The following is a 26727-nucleotide window of genomic DNA, read 5'->3' as shown; positions in this document are numbered from 1 at the left end:
TGTAGCACATGGACACAGAGCACATTGGCAGAAAGTAGTCTGTTTGTGGGGAAATGTGACAGGCAGTTGCAAAAGCCTCGACGATATGTTTTAATAAAGGCGATAGATGGCTTTTTACAGCAAGGTTTCCTTGTAAAGAAATGGGAAACGATGAATAGTTAGAATGTCCTCAAGCTGTGGTAAGATCGCCGCGTATTGTGCTCTGAAATCCGACAACTGTTATTAATTTAGTCAAACTCTGAAATGACATGTGACCCAAAGCCGCCAATATGACCAAACTGATAGCAGAATGAACGCACGTGCCTTTGGCTGTTTCTATCGTTACGAGCTCTAGCCTGCGTATCCTTGTCTCATTCCAGCACCTTTCCCCGCCTGGCTAAATCTCGCTTCATCCAGAACGAACTCAGCCGTCTCTCCCCCCACTGCAAGTTCGGCTAGGGTTCCGAGTCCACGATATTTTTTTTCACCTGTGCTGGTCAGACAGAACCGCGAAGCTGCTTTCCACGTGGTCTGGTGCTGAAAATTTCCGCCCAACTCCCAGACGCTCGGCGCCCAAATTTAAAGGCATGGCGACCAACGGCGCAAAAACACCCGACGGGCAAATTTCCACCGAGCTCCACGACGTCCCCACCTCCAACGACAAACCGAAAACCCTGGTGGTGAAGGTCCAAAAGACCAGAAAGATTCCCGAGAGAGAGAAATGGGGAGGAAAATATGACTTTCTGCTCTCGTGTATTGGATATGCAATCGGTCTGGGAAATGTGTGGCGCTTTCCTTACCTGTGTGGCAAGAACGGCGGAGGTAAACCTTACTTTTCACTTCACGGCATACTTTCTAAATAAAGCAATAGTTCAAACAAAGCGAAACCAGAACATTTCCTCTTTACTGGGATTGGATTTCAAAATCTAGAGTCAATTACACATTAAAGATCAACCACGCCGAGCTCTGTGCAGTTGTGTTGATATCGAATATTGTCGGCTATTGAATTACTGCAAAATAATGCAGCAATTTTATGTGTAAAAATTGGAATAGTGAAATCCAGGTGAGGCACTATACCCAAATCTTGTAACGGAATGCATTTTTTAAGTTCAAGAAAAGAGGCAATGCATTTTAACGCGTGGGTTATGGTATTAGATGGTATGCCAACTCGTGTGTTTTATAACAACATTTATTAAGTGTCTAATCTTTCCAGTTAGTCTGGATTTTATGAGGCTGCCTATTTCTCATGGTTTTCTAACATACTTCTCATTGTTCTCTATAAGGAGCCTTTCTCATACCCTATTTCTTGACCCTGATCTTTGCTGGGATGCCAATCTTCCTGCTGGAATGCTCGGTGGGTCAGTTTACGTCTGTCGGTGGACTCGGGATCTGGAGACTGGCGCCAATGTTCAAAGGTATGGTCTAAATCCGCACCGCGAGCAAGAACGCCGCGCATCGCTCGCCCGACCCCGGTGTGCAGAGAAAGTGAAACACTGTCAATGGGAAATGTAGCATCTCGCTATTTCCTAGCTGATAGAGAGGAGGATTTGCAGCGGCATTCTAACCTAATTCAAAATACTGTCATTCTTTTGTCATTGTTTACTACCATTGAAATGTTGTATTATTGCAATTCTTAATTTGAGCGGTCTGTTCTAAAGTCTACACAAAATATGTTAATTTCTCGGTGGCACTTCTGTCTCACACCCAGGCTGCTCATAGCAAAGGTTAGGGCCAATATAGTTAAAACATTTTCCAAGCTGAAGAAAAGGCTAACGACAAACCCCTACAATCGGTCTCACAGAAGCTATTCCAGATGATATTAACATTGTGTATTTCACTTCGCATCTCATAAATATCGTGTGAGGTCCTCACTGGAAGCTTTAGTTAAGAGTGACTGCCTTTGTTAACGTGCCCTTAAATTGATTGATAATGTGCGAATGAATGGCACAACCTGTTATATTAAACATTTCGGCCGTCGCGATATTTCTTGTATTTACAGGCGTGGGTCTCGCAGCTGCAGTCCTTTCCTTCTGGCTAAACATCTACTACGTCGTCATAATTGCTTGGGCCATTTATTACTTATACAATTCATTCACCTCAGTAAGTTGTTTCTGCTTACTTTTGAGCGCGAGTTTTATTTTCTTGGCTGTTATAATAATGGGTGTTAAAGTAACTATTGTTCTCATTCTCCAAAATAACTACCAAGGCAATGAAGCACTCGGCGACTGTAAATCAATATCGGCTCTTCTATAGTGAGCGACACAGGAGAGGGGCAAATCCCATGTATGATGCCACATAACTGCATTCATAGCGCTGGCTTGGGTTGAACTGGCAAATAAAGACTACAAATAATAAAGATTGATTGGTGACTATGTGAGATCTAGTTCATGAAAAACGAAGCTAATTGTGACATTTTGTAAACAGGAACTTCCCTGGCAGAGTTGTGATAATGTCTGGAATACAGACAGGTGTTTTTCAAACTACAGTATGAGCAATGCTACTAACGTGTCCAGTCCAATTGTGGAGTTCTGGGAGTAAGATGGCTTTTTATCTCTTTCGACTTTTGTCTAATTTTGCGAATTAAGATTTACTTTAACAAAAAAAGTAAGCCAGGAATGAAACGTGTTGCTGATAAACACATAACTCTATCCACAGACGAAACATGCACCAGTTAAGTGACGGGTTGGATCAGCCTGGACAAATTCGAGCGCCTCTTGCAATCACACTGGCCATCGCCTGGGTTCTAGTGTATTTCTGTATCTGGAAAGGAGTCGGCTGGACAGGAAAGGTAACGTCATTCCGACCTTACAGAGAAAAATTCTCGGACACGGTTAGACCCGCGACATTAACATAACTGGAACCAGAGGACGTCAGATTTTCAACTGCGCTGTGAAATCGCTGTGCCCCACCCCCCACATTATCTCCGACATGTCTTTGGCTGAGGGTGTGGAACATGCAGAATATAACCTGTGGACTAGATACATTTCATAGAAAGGTGACAGTACAGAAGGAGGCCATTCGGCCCATCGAGCCCATGCCGGCTCTCTACAAGAGCACTTAACCCAGACCCACTCCCCCGTAGAAACATAGAAACATAGAAAATAGGTGCAGGAGTAGGCCATTCAGCCCTTCGAGCCTGCACCACCATTCAATATGATAATGGCTGATCATGCAACTTCAGTACCCCTTTCCTGCTTTCTCTCCATACCCCTTGATCCCTTTAGCCTTAAGGGCTAATCTAACCCCCTCTTGAATATATCCAATGAACTGGACTCAACAACTTTCTGTGGTAGAAAATTCCACAGGTTCACAACTCTCTGAGTGAAGAAGTTTCTCCTCATCTAGATCCTAAATGGCTTACCCCTTATCCTTAGTCTGTGACCCTGGTTCTGGACTTCCCCAACATCGGAAACATTCTTCCCCACAGCCCTGCAATTTTTTCCCGTCAAGTCCTTATCCAATTCCCTTTTGAAAACCACAATTGAAACTGCCTCTACCACCCTCTCAGGCAGTGCTTTCCAGAGCCTAACCATTCACTGCATAGCGCTGAAGGAGTCCATACAGCCCATCATGTCTGTGCTGGGTTTTAACTAGAGCAACCCAAAAGCTGCACTCTCCCCATAGCGCTGCTGGTTCCAACGACCATTTCCCCTTAAAAGATGCAGTGGTCTCTACCTCAACCATCCCGTGTGGCAAAGCATCCCCGCAGTCATCATTCTTTGCCTAAAGAACAGTATTTGTGCAACAGGTAAAGGAAGTTTCGGCTCAATCCAGATAGTTAGCGATGAATAGTGAGCAATGGCGAAGTGGGAGCCCCTGAATCGATAGTACAGGCACACACTTCCCCAGCCTTACACTGGCTCTGGGAATGGCCCGCTATCATTCCCATTATCATTTTTAATTTGATCCAAAGGGGACAATTATTTGCATAAGTTCCAACTTTTCCCTTCCTCGTAGACATAAAGCCTCTCCTCCCAATGGAATTACACAGATCCCACTAGAATTAACAGTGAATCAGTCTAATAAAGATCTAATTTCCACACAATTGTAAGTTTGAAACTTATATACTGCTCGGAGCAGTTCACATCAACGACAGCGGTATCTGACCACCAATGCGACATTTAACATGTGCATTTTGGAGCACGAAGCTATAATTCTTTAAAGTTAAATATTAAAGAGCCTATAAAACAGTGTTGCGAATCCATCCTATCCATGGCACAGATAAAGTATGTAGACGTATATTACCACGATCTTCTCCATCATACTGAACGGTCCGTGTCTTTTCACAGGTTGTTTACTTTTCAGCAACTTATCCCTATGTCATGCTTCTCATTTTGTTTTTCCGTGGAGTGACACTACCCGGCGCCCGCGAAGGGATCTTGTTCTACATAACTCCCGACTTCAGCCGCCTTTCCGATTCAGAGGTACGTCAGCAGCGCGGCTTAGGTTTCGGGCTCGTAGAAATAGGTACATGAAACCACTTTATTTGCGGCCGCCCATCGCCAACCTCCACCATTTCTTTCTCAGGTCTGGCTGGATGCAGCGACACAGATATTTTTTTCCTACGGTTTGGGCCTTGGTTCTCTGGTGGCGCTTGGCAGCTACAACACATTCCACAATAATATTTACAGGTAACGTGTTCCTACACAGTCACTGTTACATATTGCGTACAGCATTCTCCTCCCAGAATACGCTGTTATAGAACCATGCAGCATAGAAGGCCATTCGGCCCATCATTCTGTGCTGGCTCTCCCAAAGTGCTATCCAATAAGTCCCACTCCTCTTTCTCATCATTCCCCCCCCCCCCCCCCGCCCTTTAAAGCTTAGAATCCAATCACTTGTTGATGATCCAGGCAATATTCGGTGTCATAGGTTCAGATTACACTTCTAAACCTCTCCAGCTTTAATTTGACTTTGTTTTTTGTAGTAATCCGAATTTGTCACAGATTAATGTTCTATAATTACTCCTAGGCCCCCGTTATTGCCGAGGAGGGGAGGCCTCTCCGATTACAATGCATTTTACACCAACCCCTGCTGAATCAGTTATTCTTCGGGAGGTCAATAATTATGAGTCACTTCAATTCAGTATTGTCCGAATTCCTTCAACAAGGAAACAAGGTTTAATCCAATGAAACCTAAGCCTTAGGGTTTCTTTTGTCCAATAGCACGGGGTTGTCTCATTTCATTAGAGCCAGTTGGGTATGTAGTTTTCTCACACATGCGGCTTTAAACACTGTTGAGCATATTTTCAAGATGAGAACGTTTCAAAATCTATAGTTAGTGCAAATCAATACCTGGTTTAACAATAGTATTGTAATTGTCCTCGAGGATAGCCTATTATATTCCACACCTCGATATTTATGTCAGGCATTTGGGGCTGGTTTGCATTTCTGTGTTACCAGTTGGTGGATGCGTATGGCGCCTTAAACCCCCTCCCCAAACTGTTCCATTGAATCAAATGGAGACACCATAGAGGATAGAGGACAGCCAATATATGTGTTTTGAAATCAAATAAATTAAAATCAAGCGCTTCTTTCTATCTTTCCTTCTGCCTCCTAAATAAGATCAAACTAAACTGAACCAACTGCAGGAAGCTGCCCTGCTCCCCAGCCTCTGCCAATGCTGTTCATCACCAACTACCAGGAGGAGCACAGGAGCCGCTTGACGTTGACACTCGCCCCTTTTCCTTCTGCCCCAGTGAGGAAATGCGTAACCTCCACTAAACGCTTCCCCGCGATGACATTAGCTATCACCAGCGGGAATTCACGCCCCGCTATTGCCCGGCATCGCAAGTTGGTGCTGTTTTGATGTTGGCCTAGAAATTACTTCTGTAACATTTCACGTGCTGCAGACAAAAGCAATGGGTTTTTTTGCTCCTTGTTTCAGGGATTCGATTATCGTGTGCTGTATAAATTCCACCACCAGTATGTTTGCTGGTTTTGTCATTTTCTCCATCGTAGGCTTCATGGCACATGTGACAAAACGGTCTATAGCAGACGTGGCTGCTTCAGGTATGTGCACGCCTGTGCTTACGCAGTTTTGCAGGGTACTCTTACATCTAATGCACAGATTTAGACCCACTCTGAACTTATTGTAGCAATGAAAGTACGGGTAATATCTTTCGCGCTACCTCTGAATGATGTTAGTGAATATTTAATGTTGTATCGGATACACTTTTATTTTCCCAATGCTATCTCCTCTAAAAGAAATTTCAGGTGGCTTGTATTTTAAGTTCAATGATAAAATGTTATGCCTGTTTGTGATTTTGGAGTACTTATTGCACCTCCGCAACGAATATGCTTCATTGGCACGTCTTACGGCTCATGGATACCACAAGTGCTTATTTCTGTAACTCCTTCTCAACGCACGTCACTCCCAAAAGGACTATTACTAAAATCTACTCTTGTGAAGTGTGGTCTTCTTCATGGTGCCACGCAGAATGAAGAAATACTCTTCCGAGCTGAATGCACATAATCTACCTCACACAAGAGGATTTGCCAGACACTAGGGACCGGTTTACAAAATATCTGCGAAATAATTTGGCCTGAAGAAGGTGGAAGCGATCTATCAACCTGCGCGTCAGAACAGGTACTCGCCATAATCCATCAACACCGAGACCACCACACTGAAATCTGGGACTCCGTATACTTATCCAGGGTGGAGCATTATTCAATGATGGGACAATAGACTTGGAAGTCCGCAGCCATATTCAGAACACTAGTCCTAGCTTCTCTTGAGATGGAAAACCTTTAGAGCTAACGTGATATCAGGTTGAAAATTAAAACTAAAATCAAATCCATCGTGCTATTGTGATTAAAGTCCCTTCTCGTTAATTGGATAGTTATAGCTAGCACAAAAAGCTAGAGAAATTTCACATGCAATATTTCGACACCATTCCTCATGTCAAATGGCATCACGAGATCTAAACCAGAGAAGCAACACCAGCATGTTGCTGAAAACATTAATGAGATGGTCTGGAGAGGTGCTGAAAATGTCATATGACAGACTTCTCAGGACGACTTTAAAATGAATTGAACGAAGACAAACTTTCCTTTGGTGGCCAAGTGAGAAGATCAAGCAAGAGCAGCAGGAACATAGACTGCAATTGGAATATTCAGATCCGAGTTATTGTTGCTATGTGTGTGGAAGGACCCAATGATCTTAGGCTACAGACATAAGACTAATAGCTAACCTCTTGCAATCATTATCATTGGCACAATTAGGTTATCATTATTATACGCTTATTAATTCTATCTGTCAAAATATGGTAAGAGGAATGCTTGATTCATGCATATAAGGTACTGTGTTGAATCCCGCCAGAGAGGTCTTAATGTAAAGGTGGCCAGCAAATGTACAGAGTCATACTTTCATTTAGGAAAAGAGGACAGTAGGAAGCACTATAAGTCTTTGAATGAGATGCAAAATCCTATCAGTCATAAAACTCTCTTCCGTGTGAATTCTCTGGCAACAATTTGAAATAAATCATCAGATTTTTTGAAAACTCTCCCTGTTTTAAGGGCCAGAAAATATATTAATGTACAAGGTCAATAGTATCCAAAATCAAGCATACATTAAAATATAAAGTCCAATACTAGCTGAGAATAAGAATATAGCATTTGTGTTCCTAATTAGGAAGGTAAGATACAATTAAAATGGGCTTTTTAGACAAAATAAGCAAGACTAAAAATTAAAATATATTACTCTCCATAAATATATAATCTAGCCTTCCAACTGTTACAGTGAATGTTGTGTCAAGTAACACCTTTAAAAGCACTAAAATAAATATCTGGTTAGAAGCAGGAACAAGCTGGTGAGGGTAGAGATCATCATAAGCTCAGTGGAACATAAAAGGTCCTTGGGATCATGGAAATGACATGCCAAGGGAAGGCAACAAGCCGAGGAAGAGTAACATAAGCTGTAAAGTTTGATAGCTATTCTATAGTTTAACATTACTTTCCTTGGGACGAACTTTGCAGCATCTTAATGGATTGAGTAGAGTCCGTGATCATAAACTGTACATGGTCCATGAATGGATAATCTTTTCTCATTTAGTGCTTTTAGTTAATTTTAGCAGTGTATTCCTGCACTGAAAATTAGTTTAGAGAAATTAAATTGCAACATATTTAATTTTACCTACAGTAATTATGTTTGCTCTAGAACATAAAACAGATAATATTTGATTTTCTTTTCATTTCTAAGGTCCTGGTCTGGCATTTTTGGCATACCCTGAGGCAGTGACACAATTACCAGTATCTCCGCTATGGTCCATTCTCTTCTTTTCAATGTTACTTATGCTTGGGATTGATAGCCAGGTAAGAATCCATTTCAGCACTTTGTTTGTATTGTATTTGATGTGTCAGTAATAAGAATTGCAGGTAATTCACATTTTTGATTAATTCAAATTCATTAAAATTTTAATACAAAATAAATATGGACGCCAAAAATCTTTGTACATATTTGTGATTGAAATTGTGAACAGTTGTTAACTAATAACACATAAAATTTGTTAATATAGTTGAATATTTAAAAATTATGCTATTTAAACACATTTGAATAGTAAGATTCACACTACACTAAGTAAAAACAAGTTGATTATATTATGTACTATTATACAGAATTACAACTGTACATTTACAGAGCTGCTAGGTTTAGCCAGAGATTTGTCCTGCTACTTGCTTGAAATATTCTCTGCGTATCTAATGGTTTATGGGGAAAAACACAAAGAATGCCTTTACTGATTGTGTCTGACAGGTGCAGACATATCCAAGCCTTGCATCAGCCACACATCAGTACTGAACAGTTTCCTGTTGCTATGGGTAACGCTGCTGATTAGCCCCTGGCTGTGTTCCTGCTATAATTTCCAGGATGAAACGCTGTAATAAAAATAAAATTTCTTAGTAAAATCAATGTTTTGTGTCAACAATAGTCCAAGTTAGGCTGTCAAAATATGTCAGTGTGAAGAATTGTTCTATTCTCAATGCAAGCTTCCATTGAGGGCTGCACTGTATAACAGTCTAAATACATTCATGTTTAGTGTACAGCCTGACAAGGTTCCTTGTTAGATAAGAAAGCAGATTGGCAGATGGCAAATGCAGCAGTGTGGTCAACATTTAATAACAAGAGTGACCGAGGCAGGCAATTCATATTTTATCTTTACATTTGCCAATATTCACCTTGGAAAGCAAGAGATACTCTGGGGCACACTGCCCTAGACAATTTAGTTAAAAAGTAGATTACAAAATTGTTTTTTCCCAGATTTTCAGTAAATATCTTTTATACAATTGAATAATAGATATTTAAAAGCTAGATTTTGAGGGAAACATTTTCTTCTTTCAATATACTTACCATAAAACAATTGGATATTGAACCTGTTGAAACTTGTACTTTGTTTCTTCAGATGTCGTTTCATGTACCAACTTGCTCAGTGTGTAATGGAGTGGTAAGATTTAACATTACACTTGCCACTTCTCACACAGTGAGTTCCCAAATTCAGTTGTGCTAACAGGAGGAGGAGTTGAATGAAGGCTAGATACTTTTCCATTGGACAGAAGAGCAAATCATCTTGAGTTACTCTTGTTCATCTCCCAGCATCCGGTCACATAATGGGATTTCCAACGGCCATGGAGCTCAATGTACAAGATTTAAAGAATCAAATAATGACATGGAGTTGATTTGCATATCATCATCATCATCATAGGCAGTCCCTCGAAGCGAGGATGACTTGCTTCCACGCTAAAAATGGATGAGTTCACAGGTGTTTCAATGAAGGGGACCTAATAATGTGTGTATAAACACACAATCATTAAGGTGGAAAAAAAATACCTCAGAACTTCTCTCCACTTACAGTATAAATCATATTTGCCCAGCTTGCAGCTTTACGCTATTTTGTTCGGAGGATGTTTAGTGGGGCAATCGTGTATATGTGTGTGAGAGAGGGAGAAGATGAAGAAAAGAGAGAGAAAATATTTCAGAGATTCAATAAAATTAAAAATCACAAATTTATTCAGAGAACAGACTGACATTCAATGTAAACAAAAGGAAATAAAAAGAAATTTAAAAATAAAATGAGTTTGAAGCATGAAAAAAAGGCAGCCATAGGGGAAGGGGCTGAGGCAGTATTCGTCACTCCCAAGAATGTTTTTTTCTATTTTTGATTCAGCACCCTGCCATTTGTAAAATCACAGCATCCCCTTCAGATTTCTGGCTAATTTCCAAATACAGTGCTGTCAAGAAGTTAAAATGATTACCGATTTGATAATAGGGAATGCCCATGTTTGTAAATTTTATTTTACATGTGTAAAAGCAAAGGAAGATGCTTTTGTTGAGGCCAATTCACTGAATATATTCAAAAAGGAGTTAGATGAAATCCTTACTACTAGGGGGATCAAGAGGTATGGCGAGAAAGCAGGAATGGGGTACTGAAGTTGCATGTTCAGCCATGAACTCATTGAATGGCGGTGCAGGCTAGAAGGGCTGAATGGCCTACTCCTGCACCTATTTTCTATGTTTCTATGTTTCTATGTACAATAATAGGAAGTATAAATAAACTATCACTGTTTATAAAAATACTTACATAATCGAAAGGAAAAATAAACTGATGTTCATGTGCAACACTTCTTTCAGTTTTGCACCGTGGAAGGCTTTATAACCGCTTTGGTGGATGAGTTTCCCAAGCTGTTACGAGGAAGAAGAGAGATTTTCATTGCCGTGGTCTGTGTTATTTCATATTTGATAGGACTATCTAACATTACCCAGGTAAATTACAATTAATTTCCATGAAACTATTGAATATGTAATCTCTAGATTTAAGCTGATTTCCATCTGAAAATGTGACAGATACAATATAACTTGCTGCAGAAAAATAGCCACCACATAACATGATTTGTGATTATTCAACTTTGATTTTGACTGAGCTGAAATTGAAACAAAGCTAATCTACAGCATCTATTTATAAAAGTCTTACTTCTATTCCAATTCGTGACATTTTGGACATAGGGCCAATTTTAACTGCAACTGCCCAGTATAAATGGGGCAGTAGCCGCCCAAAAATAGCATCGGGTCACTTACTGTCCTATTTACCCTGCACTCCAGCTGCTACCATCTTGGTAGGAGCCTTTAGATAGGCAGCAGGAGTGCCTGTCTCAGGTGGGAAACTACTTTTGCTATGAAATACATAGGACTTCAACTGTAACTTTGATCTACAAATAGGTAGACAGAGCATGCGCCATGCAGTTCCGTATATTTGTATTGGCATTGAACAGCCTAAGCAGCAGGCCTTAAAGGCCCCACTAAGATACTCCGGCCTGCTGGCAGCCTGTGTGTCTCACAGATCATTGCCTGCACCCCCTTCCCCCACCCCCCCACAGCCAGCTGGTGCCAAAACGAGCTTCCCCATCCAGTAGGTTGCATTGGAGCTCTGGCTTGGTATGTACAGCTTGCTGGACTGATGCAAATGATGCTCAGGCCTCGTAATGGCTTGGACGTTATGGCAGGAACAAACAGCATTCTGCCCATTGACTACCTGTTTTGTACCAAAAGTTAAAATCAACTCCTGCATTTTGAGGCATCAGGAATATATGTCTAAATAAGTGCAGTTATTTCAGGCACTTCTAATCTAGAACTGGAAATTTACAAGGCAATCTGCAAACTTCCTCACTAACAACAGTTTGGGCTAGAAATTGGCCAGCCTTGCACCATTTTATCGGCGATATTTTGCCTTTTTTGACGTTAAAATTTACTCACCTAAATTGGCCAAAGTTGTGCGCCGGCAGTTTTGAAATACTGCTGAAAAGCGGACCACCGGAGTGCAATGCCAAAAAACGCAATATCGCTTTAAATTGGCCATTCGGTGCACCCATATCTGCGCGAAAAAAATGGCAGGTTAAAAAGCTGCATTGCAGCCCCAGAATCAGCGGTAAGTATGAAGGCCTACAAAAAAGATAAATTAAAGTTTTTAATTTTTTAATTTTTTTGCAGCGATTACTTAGTTAAGGATCTTGTAAATGTATTGTAATGTTGATTTTTTGTTTTTTGCAATTTTTTTTGTATGTTTTTCCCCCTCCCAGGGCCTGTCTTTTTAGTGGTAATCGGCCTCAGACTAAAGTTGGCGAGGACCACAGTTTCCACTAAGAATCCTCGTGCAACGCCGATTTTTACCATCGGGCATATTTTGTTTCTAATTTAACCCTTTAAAAAATAGCGGTATTTGTAATGGTAGTTTTGAAAAAAAATGCCCAAAAATTGCCGTTATCGCCAAAAGTTTAATATCTAGCCCTTAATCTCTAAATGACCTCAGAATTTCTTTGGGCTTTAATGGGGCAGGCCTGTTGAAGTATAATTGCACGTTACCCAGTATCATTATAAAACACTGCATTATCCGACTTCCCATTTACAACACTGTGACAAAACTGCAAGCACATTTCAAATTAAACAGTGAAGACAAATGTAGGTCACTTGCAGTCAGAATCAGGTGAATTTATAATGGGGAACAAAGAAATGGAACAATTGAACAAATACTTTGGTTCTGTCTTCACTAAGAAAGACACAAATAACCTTCCGGAAATACTAGGGGACCGAGGGTCTAGCGAGAAGGAAGAACTGAAGGGAATCCTTATTAGTCAGGAAATTGTGTTAGGGAAACTGATGGGATTGAAGGCCGATAAATCCCAAAGGCCTGATAGTCTGCATCCCAGAGTATTTAAGGAAGTGATCCTACAAATAGTGGATGCATTGGTGGTCATTTTCCAACATTCTATAGACTCTGGATCAGTTCCTATTGCTTGGAGGGTAGCTAATGTAACCCCACTTTAAAAAAAAGGAGGGATAGAGAAAACAGAGAATTATAGACCGGTTAGCCTGACATCGGTAGTGGGGAAAATGTTGGAATCAATTCTTAAAGATATAATAGTAGCTCATTTGGAAAGCAGTGACAGGATCAGTCCAAGTCAGCACGGATTTATGAAAGGGAAATCATGGTTGACAAATTTTCTAGAATTTTTTGAGGATGTAGCTAATAGAATGGACAAGGGAGAAACTGGTGGATGTGGTGTATTTGGACTTTCAAAAGGCTTTTGACAAGGTCCCACACAACATATCAGTGTGCAAAATTAAAGCACATGGTATTGGGGGTAATGTATTGACGTGGATAGAGAACTGGTTGACAGACAGGAAGCAAAGAGTAGGAATAAACGGGTCCTTTTCAGAATGGCAGGCAGTGACTAGTGGGGTACCGCAAGGTTCAGTGCTGGGACCCCAGCTATTTACAATATACATTAATGATTTAGACAAAGGAATTGAATGTAATATCTCCAAGTTTGCAGATGGCACTAAGCTGGATGGAGTGTGAGCTATGAGGAGCATTCTAAGAGGCTGCAGGGTGACTTGGACAGGTTAGGTGAGTGGGCAAATGCATGGCAGATGCAGTATAATGTAGATAAATGTGAGGTTATCCACTTTGGTGGCGGAAACAGGAAGGCAGAATATTATCTGAATGGCAGCAGATTAGAAAAAGGGGAGGTGCAAGGAGACCTGGGTGTCATGATACATCAGTCATTGAAAGTTGGCATGCAGGTACAGCAGGCGGTGAAGAAGGCAAATAGCATGTTGGCCTTCATTGCGAGAGGATTTGAGTATAGGAGCAAGGAGGTCTTACTGCAGTTATACAGGGCCTTGGTGAGACCACACCTTGAATATTGTGTACAGTTTTGGTCTCCTAATCCAAGGAAGGACATTCTTGCTTTTGAGGGAGTGCAACGAAGGATCACCAGACTGATTCCCAGGATGGCAGGACTGACATATGATGAAAGACTGGATCGACTAGGCTTATATTCACTGGAATTTAGAAGAATGAGAGGGGATCTCATAGAAACATATAAAATTCTGATGGTATTGGACAGGTTAGATGCAGGAAGAATGTTCCTGATGTTGGGGAAGTCCAGAACCAGGGTCACAGTCTAAGGATAAGGGGTAAGCCATTTAGGACCGAGATGAGGAGAAACTTCTTCACTCAGAAATTGTGAACCTGTGGAATTCTCTGCCACAGAAAGTTGTTGAGGCCTGTTCATTAGAAATATTCAAAAGGGAGTTAGATGTGGCCCTTATAGCTAAAGGGATCAAGGGGTATGGAGAGAAAGCAGGAATGGGGTACTGAAGTTGCTTGATCAGCCATGATCATATTTAATGGTGGTGCAGGCACGAAGGGCCGAATGGCCTTCTCTTGCACCTATTTTCTATGTTTCTTTGTAATTAAAAGTAACTGGAACTGAATCTAGACTTACATTTTATTGCCAAAGTTGTGTCACTTCACTCTTTTTAAAAGAACAGTTCCACTGGATGATTTAATCAGATAATTGACGGAACTTTGTGAGGGCTCTGTTCCCCTGGCCTTAAATGCAGTAGGAGGCTGATTGGAAATTCACAGGTGTCTTGCTTATGATTCTTCTGTCCATTAATGTCAAGGGTTTTTGGAAAGTTCCATCCAACATGTGGAGAATAGCTGAGACTCAACCCATGAGATTAAATTGGGAACACTCCAGTGGGAGTACAGCAATAATATAAATTGAAAGCATAATTAAGGGTGTCATTGGCATCACTTGAAATATTGTGAAATTAATAAAAGATCAATTACTTGTCAGAATTAACAAAGCTTACTCATTTAGGTTGAGTTTAGTTTCAAATGTGCAGTTGTATACTACAGAGGGCTATTAAATTGTCCTTTAACTGGTCTAGTATGATTGTTGAAAGTTTCCTTTCTGTGAGGATTCTAAATGAAATGAGTTTGTATTTTCTAAATCCAGTACTTAATGGGTAGGAGTTCAGAGCACATAAATTGCCCGTGCTTGTCCCCACGGTGATTGTGAATGCCACTCAGACTGATATGAAAGTGGAAATAAATTGCACTAGTGGAATAGGACATGATCTTCTGAGGCTGAGGCTAGGATTTGTGTAGTGTAAAGAGATCTTTCCCTTATAATTGACACATTTTAAACATGATATGCAAGAGTTTGATATGGAGTTTGAAAAATGTGTGAAATCTTACATTACTTAGCTCCGATCTCCAGCAATTTGATCAGAACAAAATTCAAAATGCAAATAATAAAAGATCTTTAATATTAAAATTATAGATATTGTTTGCTAACGGAGTACATTTTAGGGCTAATTGCCTGATCGGCTACTGCCACTGAGGAGCAGCACTTGAATGGTTGGCAATTTGTGGCCCACAGTCTCTGATTTTTTTTGTCCATTCATTTAAATGGATGGAAAATCAGGAGCTGGGGTTCACAATAACCCAACCAATGCTCCCTGAAAATATTATTCCTCACTGATTGGGAATCAACCTTTTGATTATTTATTAATTTATACTAACTATAGATTAATATCCATTCAAAACTGTTAAAAGCAATTACATTGCTCCCAACAAATCTGGTAGTCTCTCCTCCCACACCCATATTATAACATAAGTTTTTTATGTTATTGAACTGTATTGCCTCATTTTTTTGTGATGCCTTTTTTAACTATTACCATCTCCAAAAAAAAAATTGGGAATAAACACATTTGGTTCACCTTTGAACTCTGGGTAACATCATAGACAAGGCAGCTTCTATCCTTACCTAAAATCAAAATATGCACAGGTTCCAGCAAGGATAGTGATGAGGAGCGGGAACCCTGGCTGATTTTTACCTCCACAGGCCAGGCCATGAAGGCCAGTTCTCGCATTCTACCACTACCCCAGCTGAGAGCAGCTCATGGATTGGGATGGACCCTACACCATTCTAGCTGTCTACAGATCAATTTTGCATTAAGTATTGCATTTCGCAACTGAACCGCCAGCAACTCCATTGCATTTTTAAATTTTCTGATCCTGAATTTTTAATATAACACTTACGTTCCACTCTTTTGGGTGCTTATTATTTTAATAAGTACTCCAAATAAAATAAAAAATAGTGGGGTCATGTAGCTATAATGCTTTAGTTTCTATCGGTGAGATCTATATTGAGTAAGGTGCTGTCTATGTGATATTATTTCAATGAATTTACTGATGAAAATCATGTCAGTTTCTGTTTCATCCAATCTGCAAATGTTTTCCTTCAGGTCAACATTTGTCAGATTTCAGACCAATCAAAAACATTGCAGGAGCTTTAAGCAACATTTCACATGGCACTTTTCAAAACCTGTATATAAAGCATTAAAATGTATCTGTCACCTTTTCAAATCAAAGGTGAGTGAATGTACTAGGCTTTATGGCAGGATCGAGAATGTTACAGCAGAGAAACAGGTATTTGGCCCAATACATTTTCCCTGATGTTTTTCCCCCCACATGAGCCACCTATTCTAATCCCACTCTCTTGCTCACTTCCCATACCTTCTAGCAGTTCTCTTTATCAAGCAACTATCTAATTCCCTTTTAAAATAATTTATTGACTTCATTTCAACAATTGTTCGTGGCAAAGAATTCTACATTCCAATTACACTCTGTGTAAAGAAGTTTTTCTTCTAGCCACCCTTTCAATTCTTTTTCTAATTAGTTTAAATGAGTTCCACGTTGTTACTAATCACTGGTCAATGAAAGCAATTATTACTATGCACCCTATCATAGCCCTTCAAAATCTTGAAGATCTTGATCAGGTCACTCCTCAACCTTTTCAGTTTCAGTGAAAAAGCCCTAACTTTTCAAATGTCTCTTCATAACTGTAACAGCTGATCCCTAGTGAAGCTACTCTATACTTTTTCCACTGCTTTTATATCCTTCCTATAATGGGGTGCCCAAAATGTTACTCAATACTCCAACTATGGCCTAACTAAGATCTTGTAGAATCTTAACATTACTTCCTTGCTTTTCTATTCTATGCCTCTAGATATAAAACCAATTATTCTGTTTGCATTTTTGTGGCTTTATCCACTTGTGCTACACTGTTAATGAGCTGTGTTCCTGCACACCTCTGATCCTTGACGAATTTTGAAATCTGGCCATTCAAGGTGTTGCTCTTTTCCCAATTTCTAGTTACAAATAAAAATTAAACTGTATCTGTCACCTTTCAGCCCAGCCTGCTAGCTAAAGTTCTATTTCTGTTTTCACAATCCTTATCAAAATTTAATGTCATCAGCGACATTTGATATTGTTCACTCAATTCTTAACATAAATTATAGCAACCCTAACATATGTCCTTTAGTTTAATCTCTCTCTATTCATCCATGGAACGGCAGTCTTTGATATACCTTACTTTTATCATTTGTATCAGAAACTTGACAGAACAATGTTTTCCCTATTTTTCCTCAGTGCAATGTACCTGGCTTGTACCCTTTTCATCTCCTGTTTAAACCTTTCATATTGCTGATCTACAATTCTATTTGTAGCATAAATACATTTAGAAAACCGTTTTTTGAATGTCAACACTAGATTTCACTCGGACCAGTAAATAATATTTATGATTTGTCCTAAACAGACTAGAACTTAAACTAAGATTGGTAGTTACTTTTAATGCAATAAAATATATATTTGGTACAAAAAGTGTAGTATAATTATATGGAAAATAAGTGTAAAAATATACACAATTGGTCATAGCTGCCTGACTTAGTGATATCATTATACAGGGTTTTCAAGGAGTAATTTGTTATAAAGGCTGTGTGTAATTGCTTCAATTAAAGATTGAAAGTTTTGAAAAATGGTATTTAGTAGGCGTATGATTCCTCTGAGCTCTTCCCATAGAAATGCAATAGAAAAAAACAACTAGAGTATGGATAATTATGAACCATCGTCAGTAACTATGTGTCAGCATATATAGGGTAAGTAATGCTTCTATGCTTAGATACTGCTGAGATATCTGTACAGTATACACATAGGCACTGAAGGTAGATAAAGTATACGGAAGTTTATTTACAATGTATCAAAGGGATTGTACAAAATACATTCATGGTAACTTCATTTTAGTGATATGGAAAACGTGCATGTATTGCAAGTTTACTTTAATCAGAATTACCTACAGAACAGCTATTGTCAGGATCTGTCAATTATGTTTAGGGATAGCTAAACTGAGCGTGCAATGAGGGTGCCAGTTATAATCAACAACTGGCACGCAGCTAAAAGATACTGAAGAATGATGTATTAAATTAAAAGCTATCTAAGCAATGTATTATTATTTTTCCCTAGGGTGGTCTGTATGTCTTTAAACTTTTTGACTACTACTCTGCTAGTGGAATGTGTTTGCTGTTTCTTGTTTTCTTTGAGACCGTCTCAATATCTTGGTGCTATGGTAAGAATTATTAACACCAATTTTTTTGTTGATTTTGTATCATGAAACTTCTCCACTAAAAGTATTTTGAGTCTGTGTGAAAGACACCGATATCTTTTCCTTTACATATAGTCATCATGAGGCTACAACCACTTGTTTCACCAAGCAGCTCAACCCTATGAACCCAACAAAGGGGATGGGGGCGGACGGGCGAACAGTCATTGCATCAAATAGCTGGATATCGGGTCACATTGGGTCAGATCTTACACTTATTCTGCAAAAGATTATTACAACAATTTGGGAACCAAAATTCAGCTATATATTTCGGTTTGTTTAAATGCAGAATCAGAAATAACATCTAACCACATATCAAATATTTCTGGCCACAAAACCCTCCTCCTTCCTATGAGGATATTAATAAGTTCAACTTTACTAAGTTTAGCCAGCAAAATTTTGAGCTTTAATTTCCAAAATATACTTTTTTGTACCATTTTACAATAGTTCCGTGTGAGATTGCATGAAAATTTGGGTTATAAAGAAATTGCAGTTTGCAGAGTTATCAGATCAATTCCAACCTTTAACAGACGATCTCACTTAAACCCTTCAATTTTCTGAAACAGACATTCCGACACAATACTCATTACTTTAAAACAAAATAACACATATTTTGTATATATACACACAAAATAAATGGCTGAATATTCCTAGTTACTGGTAAACGGATGCTGACACACTGCATCAACACTGCACTAGTCAACTGCATTACTGACATGGAGATTATTCCATGTACTGGTAATGCATAGTAAAATTTCAGGCAATGTTGAATATTTGTCTTACAGCCGCTATGTTGATGTGTCATCTTTTTGCAATTCTTCTCATCGGCCTGTGCTCTAGTAAAGACCTCTGAATCAGCAGCAAACGTTGATCACATGATATCATCAAAGCCAGGCAACTGAGTTGGCGCTCTCCACCACAAACAGCTTGATCAGTATACCATTGTTGATCAGATTAAGACTATACAAACAGTTATTTGTGACTGTGGTGGCAGCTGATTATCACTACACAGGAGGAAATGTTTATATGCTCAGCATGGGAGGTAATCTACTCTACATGAGTAACACAAATGGTTGATTGTTAATTTGACATCCAACACAGCAATCATCATATCCTCTCAGAACAGATTTCAAAAATAGAAGAGGAAGCTACAGTTTTGCATATCTCTGGTCTAACTAACGGTTAACAGTTGGTCTTCGCCATTTTGGCTAGCGCTGGCCATCTCACAACTAACTCAGGAGATCATGTTTAAGGATGCCAGAGACATTTCACTCTTATCTTCATAAGAAGAAAGAAAGGGATTTATATAGCGCTTTTCATGACACCAGACTTCCCAAAGTGCTTTACAGCCAATGACGTACTCTTGGAGTGTAGTCACTGTTGAAATGTGGGAAATACGGCAAACAATTTGCGCACAGCAGATTCCCACAAACAGCAATGTGATAACGACCAGATAATCTGTTTTTTGTTATGTTAATTGAAGGATAAATATTGGCCGGAACACTTGGGATAACTCCCCTGCTCTTCTTCAAAATAGTGTCATGGGATCTTTTATGTCCACTTGAAAGAGTAGATGGGGCCTCGGTTTAATGGGCCATCTGAAAGATGGCACCTCCGACAGTGCAGTGCTCCCTCAGCACTGCACTGGAGTGTCAGCCTAGATTTTTTTGTGCTTGTGGGTCTTGAACCCACAACCTTCAGACTCAGAGGCGAGAGTGCCACCCCTGAGCCACAGCTGACACTGACAAGTGGATTTGTTAAAGAATAAAATATGCAAATGTCTCAATCTCAGGATTTCCATGTGAGATGGAATAGGATTTCTATATATAAGGAATAACATAGCCTCAGAAACTCTCTTGAGGAACACGGCATTGACGCTTTCTAGTTTGTATATAGAACCAAAAGGATCATTGTTTGACTACAATTCATTAAAAAGTCAGACAGATCAATAAATTGTTATTGATGCCATAAGTAACCTGTGTGAACTTGATGCCATTGCAGAACTTTCAATGTCTACATTATATTCAGGCAACCAGAAACATCTCATCCAGGCATTCCAATGTGTCAGTCCATTTTTGGGTTGTATAAAACAAAAGATTGATTACTGACTGACTGACTGACTTCAATCTGAATTACAATTGAAAGAGGAACTCATTGATGCTACACTCTTATTTTGGCCACAAGAGCATTTCCCACAATTTCCCAGTTTAAGAATATGGATCATTTACATTAGCTGCAATCCCCTCAACCCATGTCAAAGCTGACAGCATACAAGTGAGTGATCAAGAAATACATTTCTGTAACCACAGAGCTGAAACCATCAGATCTAATTTTAATTGACAAACTACAGAATACCAATCATGGCCTGACAGGTTAACTTTTGTAATTTTGTGCTTTAGCTAGTACCTTAGCACTATAAATGGTAAACTTCTTAAGTCAATCAACATTTCACAATTTGTTCAGGCTATGATAAAGTATTGTTCATCTTGAACACAGTTAACTTGAAGGCTTGACATACGGATATTTGAATGATTTTTGCATCTGCAACCTTCACTTCATATATTCTAAACTCATTTCCTCATGAGCATCGTTTTCTCAACTCCAATCCTATTTCTGGGATGGGCTACTTCTTCACTGTGGAAGAGAGTGGTCATCCCAGATGATCAGAATATCCTATAATTGACTCTGCAGGAATCTTTCACGTCCCAATAGCTAAGCAACATTTCAGCCACTTAACCTACAAACAAATTGGTTTGTGACGTACACTGTAACAACAAATGACAACTCTGCTGGGGATGACAATGTTATTTACTACTCTTAGAATACATCTGACAAACAACACAAATGGCATGCGTTAAAGATTCTTGCCAAATTGCTGGCTTTTGTTCATGGTATCACAGCATTACTAGTTAAACTTAGGAAAAAAACTTGCCTTGACATTGAAGAGAATGAACTGTTCAAACATTTGTTTCCACAAACGGCCATTAGGCAGCAGTGTACGCTTTGAAAATTGCCCAAGTGCATAAATTACACAAGAGTTCCAGAAATGATGAGAAATATTTCTTGAATATTTTTCTGAATAACCTATCTATAAAGTTAAAAATGTTACATCTGGAAAATGTCCAGCAAGTTCACAATGCGCAAAGTATGCTGATTAGCTCAAATTTCACATTAACTAAAAAAAAGAACACTTGAACATATGCATCAGTATCTCACAACAAATTTCATACACAAAATGATGGACCAACCTCATCCTGAATTTTTCCCACAAGTACTTTATATGGCCATGTTGATTTCCCACCCACCCCACTATATACCACTAAAATAAAATGTAAACATAACAAATAAAAAGTTAAATCAACCCTGCAGAAATTGTCTATAAACATGCTGTTGCCACCTTCCAAAGCCTAAAACAACTTTCACCTCAAGACTTTGGAAATTGCTGTGATTTCCATTCACAAAGCTTGCATGATTCACCTGGGCTGTGGAGCACCAGAGCATGTGCAATCTTGGTGCCCCAAGGGATTTCAAGCCTCTGACAATTCGAAAACTGCCAGGATTCTGCCTGACAGAAAAATAACTAACTCACCATTGCCAAAAATAAAGAAGATTCGACTACATAAATGGAAGGAAGGAAGGAAGGAAGGGAGTGAGAAAATGAAGGGAGGGAGTGAGAAAAGGAAGGAAGGCAAGAAAGGAACGGAAGGAGGGAGGGAGGAAGGAAAGAGGAAGAGAGGGCGGGAATGGGAACGGGCCACAGGAATTCCTAACTTTATCTTGCAACTCTCCATTGTTGAAGGAAAGTCAGGTGCACAAATGTCTGACATTTATTTATTTCAACAGTCCAACTCAGGTTGCACATCACAAAATGGGAGCAAAGGTGGTCATGAGGGAAAGAAGACAGAACAAACTGCACTATTCAGTGAGAAGAAGGGGGAAATGAGGTAGACCCTCTTAAAGGGGAGGAAGCAACAGAGAAACCCTCTGAAGATAAAAGAAGGGAGAAGAGGGGCTAGAAAAGATGGGAATACAGACCATGTTACAAATTGATTAGGTGGGACTCCCCGAATCTGCAGGGGCCTGAAGCATGATTGCTGTTGGATCCACATTATAATACAGCCTAACCTCCAACCCACCATGTGTAATACCACAGGGGAACCACGAGTGCTGACACAATTTTAAATATTTGGGGGCACACACTCAGAACAAAACATTTTTATGAATGGTTTCACAACAATAACACTTTAAAAAAGAAAAATAACCTTTAATCATAAAAGTTTACCTCTAAAAATCTAGTCCAAAGTTATATCTGATCTATATTAGTCTATATGGTCAACAGTACAGTACATTCACTATATGGTCAAACAAATGTGTTCAGAGAATTTGCATGAGGATTTCCTCTTGAACACTTTGATGTTATTTCTGCAATAGGCCAATTCTCCACTGGGAAAAAAGGAACGAACATGACTGATGATCACAACACCCTGCATTTGCTTCAATTTGGTGGTTGACACAATTAACATACAGTCCAACTTTTTCATAGATCAGTTTAATTTCTTACATGCTAATAACAAATGAACCACACTGAATTACTTTAGGGGAAGTGCTGTCCCTATGTGTAGTGATATCATTAATACATTTAAAAAGAGCTGCAAGTGACTAGAGCAATTTATTCTCCTTTTATGTAAATGTATAGGTAGCTTGACATATGTGTAGTAGCAACATATGATAAATTTACAGATTAGAGTGAAAGTTTGAGTGGAAAGGACTTTTTCAGTTGGATAATTCCTGATTATCACAATGGCAGGCAATGCAAGCATAACAACAAGCCCTTGCAAATTGACAAGATTTTCTCAGCTGTAGGAAGCGCTGAAGATTGGTCCAAGAGTGGACATTGAGCTGGAGGAAGACATCATCCAAGGCTTTTTTTTGTCAGACTTTCAGTCAGTTGTCAATGAAGGAAACGCCTGAGTGCTAATAAGCAGTGGAAATTGCAACAAAAAAAATTGGAACAGAAATTGCTAACTGATCACAGGAAAAAATGGCAGATCATGGTCAGTCTGGGGAGGAGGGGGGGGGTGGCTGGGGCTGGAGAGAGGTGGGAATTCAGACATTGCCAACTGATTAAATAAAATGCAGTGTAAAAATAGTACCCAAGAAAAGGGTTGGATTAAATGTCCATGATAGTAGCATGAGGGCACAAGGCAGTAGATACCAAAAAATCAGTAATAGTTAAGAGAAAATAGATCTCAATATACCTGAAGATGGCTTTAAGGAGACTACAAGACTGTGATAGGACTGCATTACCTAAACTTCTATTACACTGGTTGGCACTATGGATCTCAAAGTCACACAGTCCCAAAAGTGTGTCATATGGCACTATAGAGCATGATGTTACTGGTATATTACAAGGCCGTGCAATGAGTGATAACACGATAAAGAAGAACATTCTGACAGCGAATGAGAAGAAAACTAAATGACAGCTTTTATTCACCAGTTCAATAGTTTCAGGTGTCAGCTGCGGAACCAAAATGATCAACCTGAAATTAAATTGTTGGCCAATTCTCTTCAAACCAATGATCACATCTTCACGTTATTTGTTCCAATTTGTTAATGAAAATGCATCTCAGTCCTGCATACCATTAACAAAAAACGTGCAGGCGAAAGAAACTATCTGAACTGAAAGGATATAAAATCTCATGGGATCTTAAAATAAATGCAAAAATACCAAATGTTGGCCATTATTCAACTTCTATAACTTGAGTTATATTGGATGATATCTGCAGATTTATAGCAACTCCTGATATGCTGATTTCACTAAAGCAATTTGTCAAATCTCCCAATAAATGGATGTGAAGATCACGATGAAAAAAACTGCTTGTCTGCCAACTGTTGTAAATTCTAATTCCAAGTCTCAGATCGATGCTCCTCTGTGTAATCTTACACATGATTGCTAAGTGAATGATACTCTCCAAAGAGGCAAGTCGAGAGTGGAAAGTGACATTTCAAAGAAATGCTAAACAACTGGCAATACATCTGCAATGTGGCCATGAAGATTTCATTACAATTTGGGACAACAAATAAATGGTTGGTGCCCAGTTAAAAAGTGAATACGTTGATGTAGCACTGTAGAAGTACATGAGAAGGCTTCCCAAGAAATTTATCTCAACATCCCAGAAAATGAAAAAATGGAACAGTGATTTCTCTTCGATTTGAGAGTGCCAGTGGAATAGCAAAATCCAGCAACTCCATCTCTGCCGAATAAATTACTTCAATATCTATTTTTTGCTCACAGAAGACAACACACTATTTCTCTATGCAAGCTACAGTGTAGGACAGCATGCTGGTTAAAAATCTTCATTCATATGTGCCACTTGGAAGTCACTATCCTGAGAAGCTTTATTCAAACTCAGAAGCCAAAAAAAAATGAAGTCGGTGCTAATTCTAAGCCATGGCTTGTAAAAGTACGAAGAGGAAAGGACGGGTGATAGCCAGTCGGCAGCTTGTGTTATATCTCTTCCCATTTTTATTTCCATTGAATTCAAATACGGGAGAGATGCCAACTTGCTCGCACCCATTTTACACTATCTTAAAGCCAAGATCTATCCCAATGAAAGCAATTCCAAAGTCATTAGTTTACTAGAGGTTTGTTTTATCCTAAGCTCTTCATGCAATAGACAAGATTTATATTTACCTTCTATAGATTTCTGGACGGACCGAGAACGATTGCATATATAGTCATTTAACTTCTGTGACTGGAAGATTCCAACCATTTTTTTAAAAGTATTTCAGAGTTTCTGCTTTGAGAGGGATCAAGGGTGCATTGTTCCTCCCACTTTCACATTGATGCAAAGGAGGTTCAGGTGTGCATCAATACAAAAGTGGCAATATGTGATGCCCGTTAGCACCTCTGGGGGTGCTAATGGGGCGCAAAACACTTCATTGGGGGGGGGGGGGGCTCTACCGGCTCCCACAAAATTGCGTTGGAGTTAGCGGAGGCGCAGTCCACGGTAGCGGCACGCCCCACCGGTAGTGCTCCAGGCCGCCGCGCAATCGGCAACAACGTCATCGCCATGTGCGCCGACTCCTTAGTGGCGCGCGCCGATCCCTTTCCACTCCACGGCGGATATTGCCCTGCACCCAGCGAGGCTGCCGCGAGTGATGTCAGTGTCCGCCTCACGGGTTGCGAACCGGGCCGACCTCGCTCGCGACTTCTGTTGCGTGGTCCAGGCCGCCATTGTACAGCCCGGCACTACGGTTTGAGTGCCGAATTGCGGCCTCGGCACCACGCTGCCCTGGTGGCCCAGTAGAGGCCATCTGAGGCCCGGCAGAGTGCACAGCGGCCCAGCCCTTTAACCGAAGGGGAAGACCATTGAAACGCGTCAACGCTACCCGGAGCATCCAGTACCACCCCGGAACCCATCCCAAGAGTAAGTGGAGCACGCGAGATTGTGATCTACTTCCTCTGAGGCACAATTTGGCAAATGGAGGGGGAGCTCCGCACCGGGCGCAGGAAGAGCCGCACCGAGTCGGTTATCGCCCCCAATCGGGGAGCTTGGGAATTTCTCCCCCTTGATCTCTGTCTCACTTCTAAGCATACAAAAGCAAGTTCTGTGAGAATTCCTCACAAAGCTTGTCTCAGGGAGCTTTTACTAGTCTGAACTGCAATACAAATTTAACATAGATCCAGAATTAAGTCGCAACCTGACTCCAGACTGAAGACCAGGCCCTGATTCCAGGTTCAGGGGGGCATTGCTACTATAGCATCGATATGAAGCAAAACCACTTCACATTGATTCTACTATTGTGTAAATGCACCCTCACACTGGTTCAAGTTTGCACTGAGCATCAGCCTACGTCAGACCAATGTGATGCCACATGGTAAATGATAAGCATTAATTTTGTTGGGAACTTTATAGCTCCACTGCCACTTTCTCGTGCTGTTGGCCTTGAAATTCCACCATGAGATACCAGGCACAGTGTGGATGGGAGTAGGACGTTACAAAGGGACATAGACTAAGTGAGTGGGAAAAACTATGGCAGATAGAGTTCAATGTGGGGAAGTGTGAAGTCAGCTAGTTTGGTATTTCTGAGAAAGATAAACTGCAATATTTTCTTAATGGTGAGTTACTAGAGGAGCAAAATGATTGAGGTGTCAATGTGCACAAATCACTAAATACTAGCGCACAGGCACAAAAAGGAATCAAATAGGCGAATGGGGTGTTGGCCTTTATCTCAAAGGGGCTGGAATTTAAAACTGAAGAAGGAATGCTTCAGTTCATTCAGAGAATAGTGAGATCCCATCTGGAGTACTGCACTCAGTTTTGGGCACGAAACCTCAGGAAACATACATTGGCCTTCGATGGGGTACAGCACAGATTCACCAGAATGGTAACAGGACTTAAAGAGTTCAATTATGAGGACAGGTTGCATAAACTTGGCTTGTATTCCCTTAGGTTTACGTGAG

General features: G+C 40.0%; 1 protein-coding gene across 1 annotated transcript in view; it reads left to right on the top strand.

The window, feature by feature from the left end:
* The first annotated feature begins 566 nt into the window (after window positions 1-566).
* slc6a1b (solute carrier family 6 member 1b) overlaps window positions 567-26727 on the top strand; it is a 45454-nt gene continuing 19293 nt past the window's right edge. Inside the window, exons 1-11 of the mRNA XM_070894721.1 lie at window positions 567-801; window positions 1263-1394; window positions 1979-2079; window positions 2404-2513; window positions 2635-2767; window positions 4269-4403; window positions 4507-4610; window positions 5866-5990; window positions 8179-8291; window positions 10603-10734; window positions 18125-18227. Of these exons, the coding sequence (XP_070750822.1) occupies window positions 567-801; window positions 1263-1394; window positions 1979-2079; window positions 2404-2513; window positions 2635-2767; window positions 4269-4403; window positions 4507-4610; window positions 5866-5990; window positions 8179-8291; window positions 10603-10734; window positions 18125-18227 (1423 nt within the window). The remainder of the gene's footprint in view (window positions 802-1262; window positions 1395-1978; window positions 2080-2403; window positions 2514-2634; window positions 2768-4268; window positions 4404-4506; window positions 4611-5865; window positions 5991-8178; window positions 8292-10602; window positions 10735-18124; window positions 18228-26727) is intronic.

Source organism: Pristiophorus japonicus, chromosome 12 (genome assembly GCF_044704955.1).
Source record: "Pristiophorus japonicus isolate sPriJap1 chromosome 12, sPriJap1.hap1, whole genome shotgun sequence".
NCBI lineage: Eukaryota > Metazoa > Chordata > Chondrichthyes > Pristiophoridae > Pristiophorus > Pristiophorus japonicus.
Note: the sequence above shows the minus strand (reverse complement) of the source record. Positions and strands in the feature narration are given on the sequence as shown.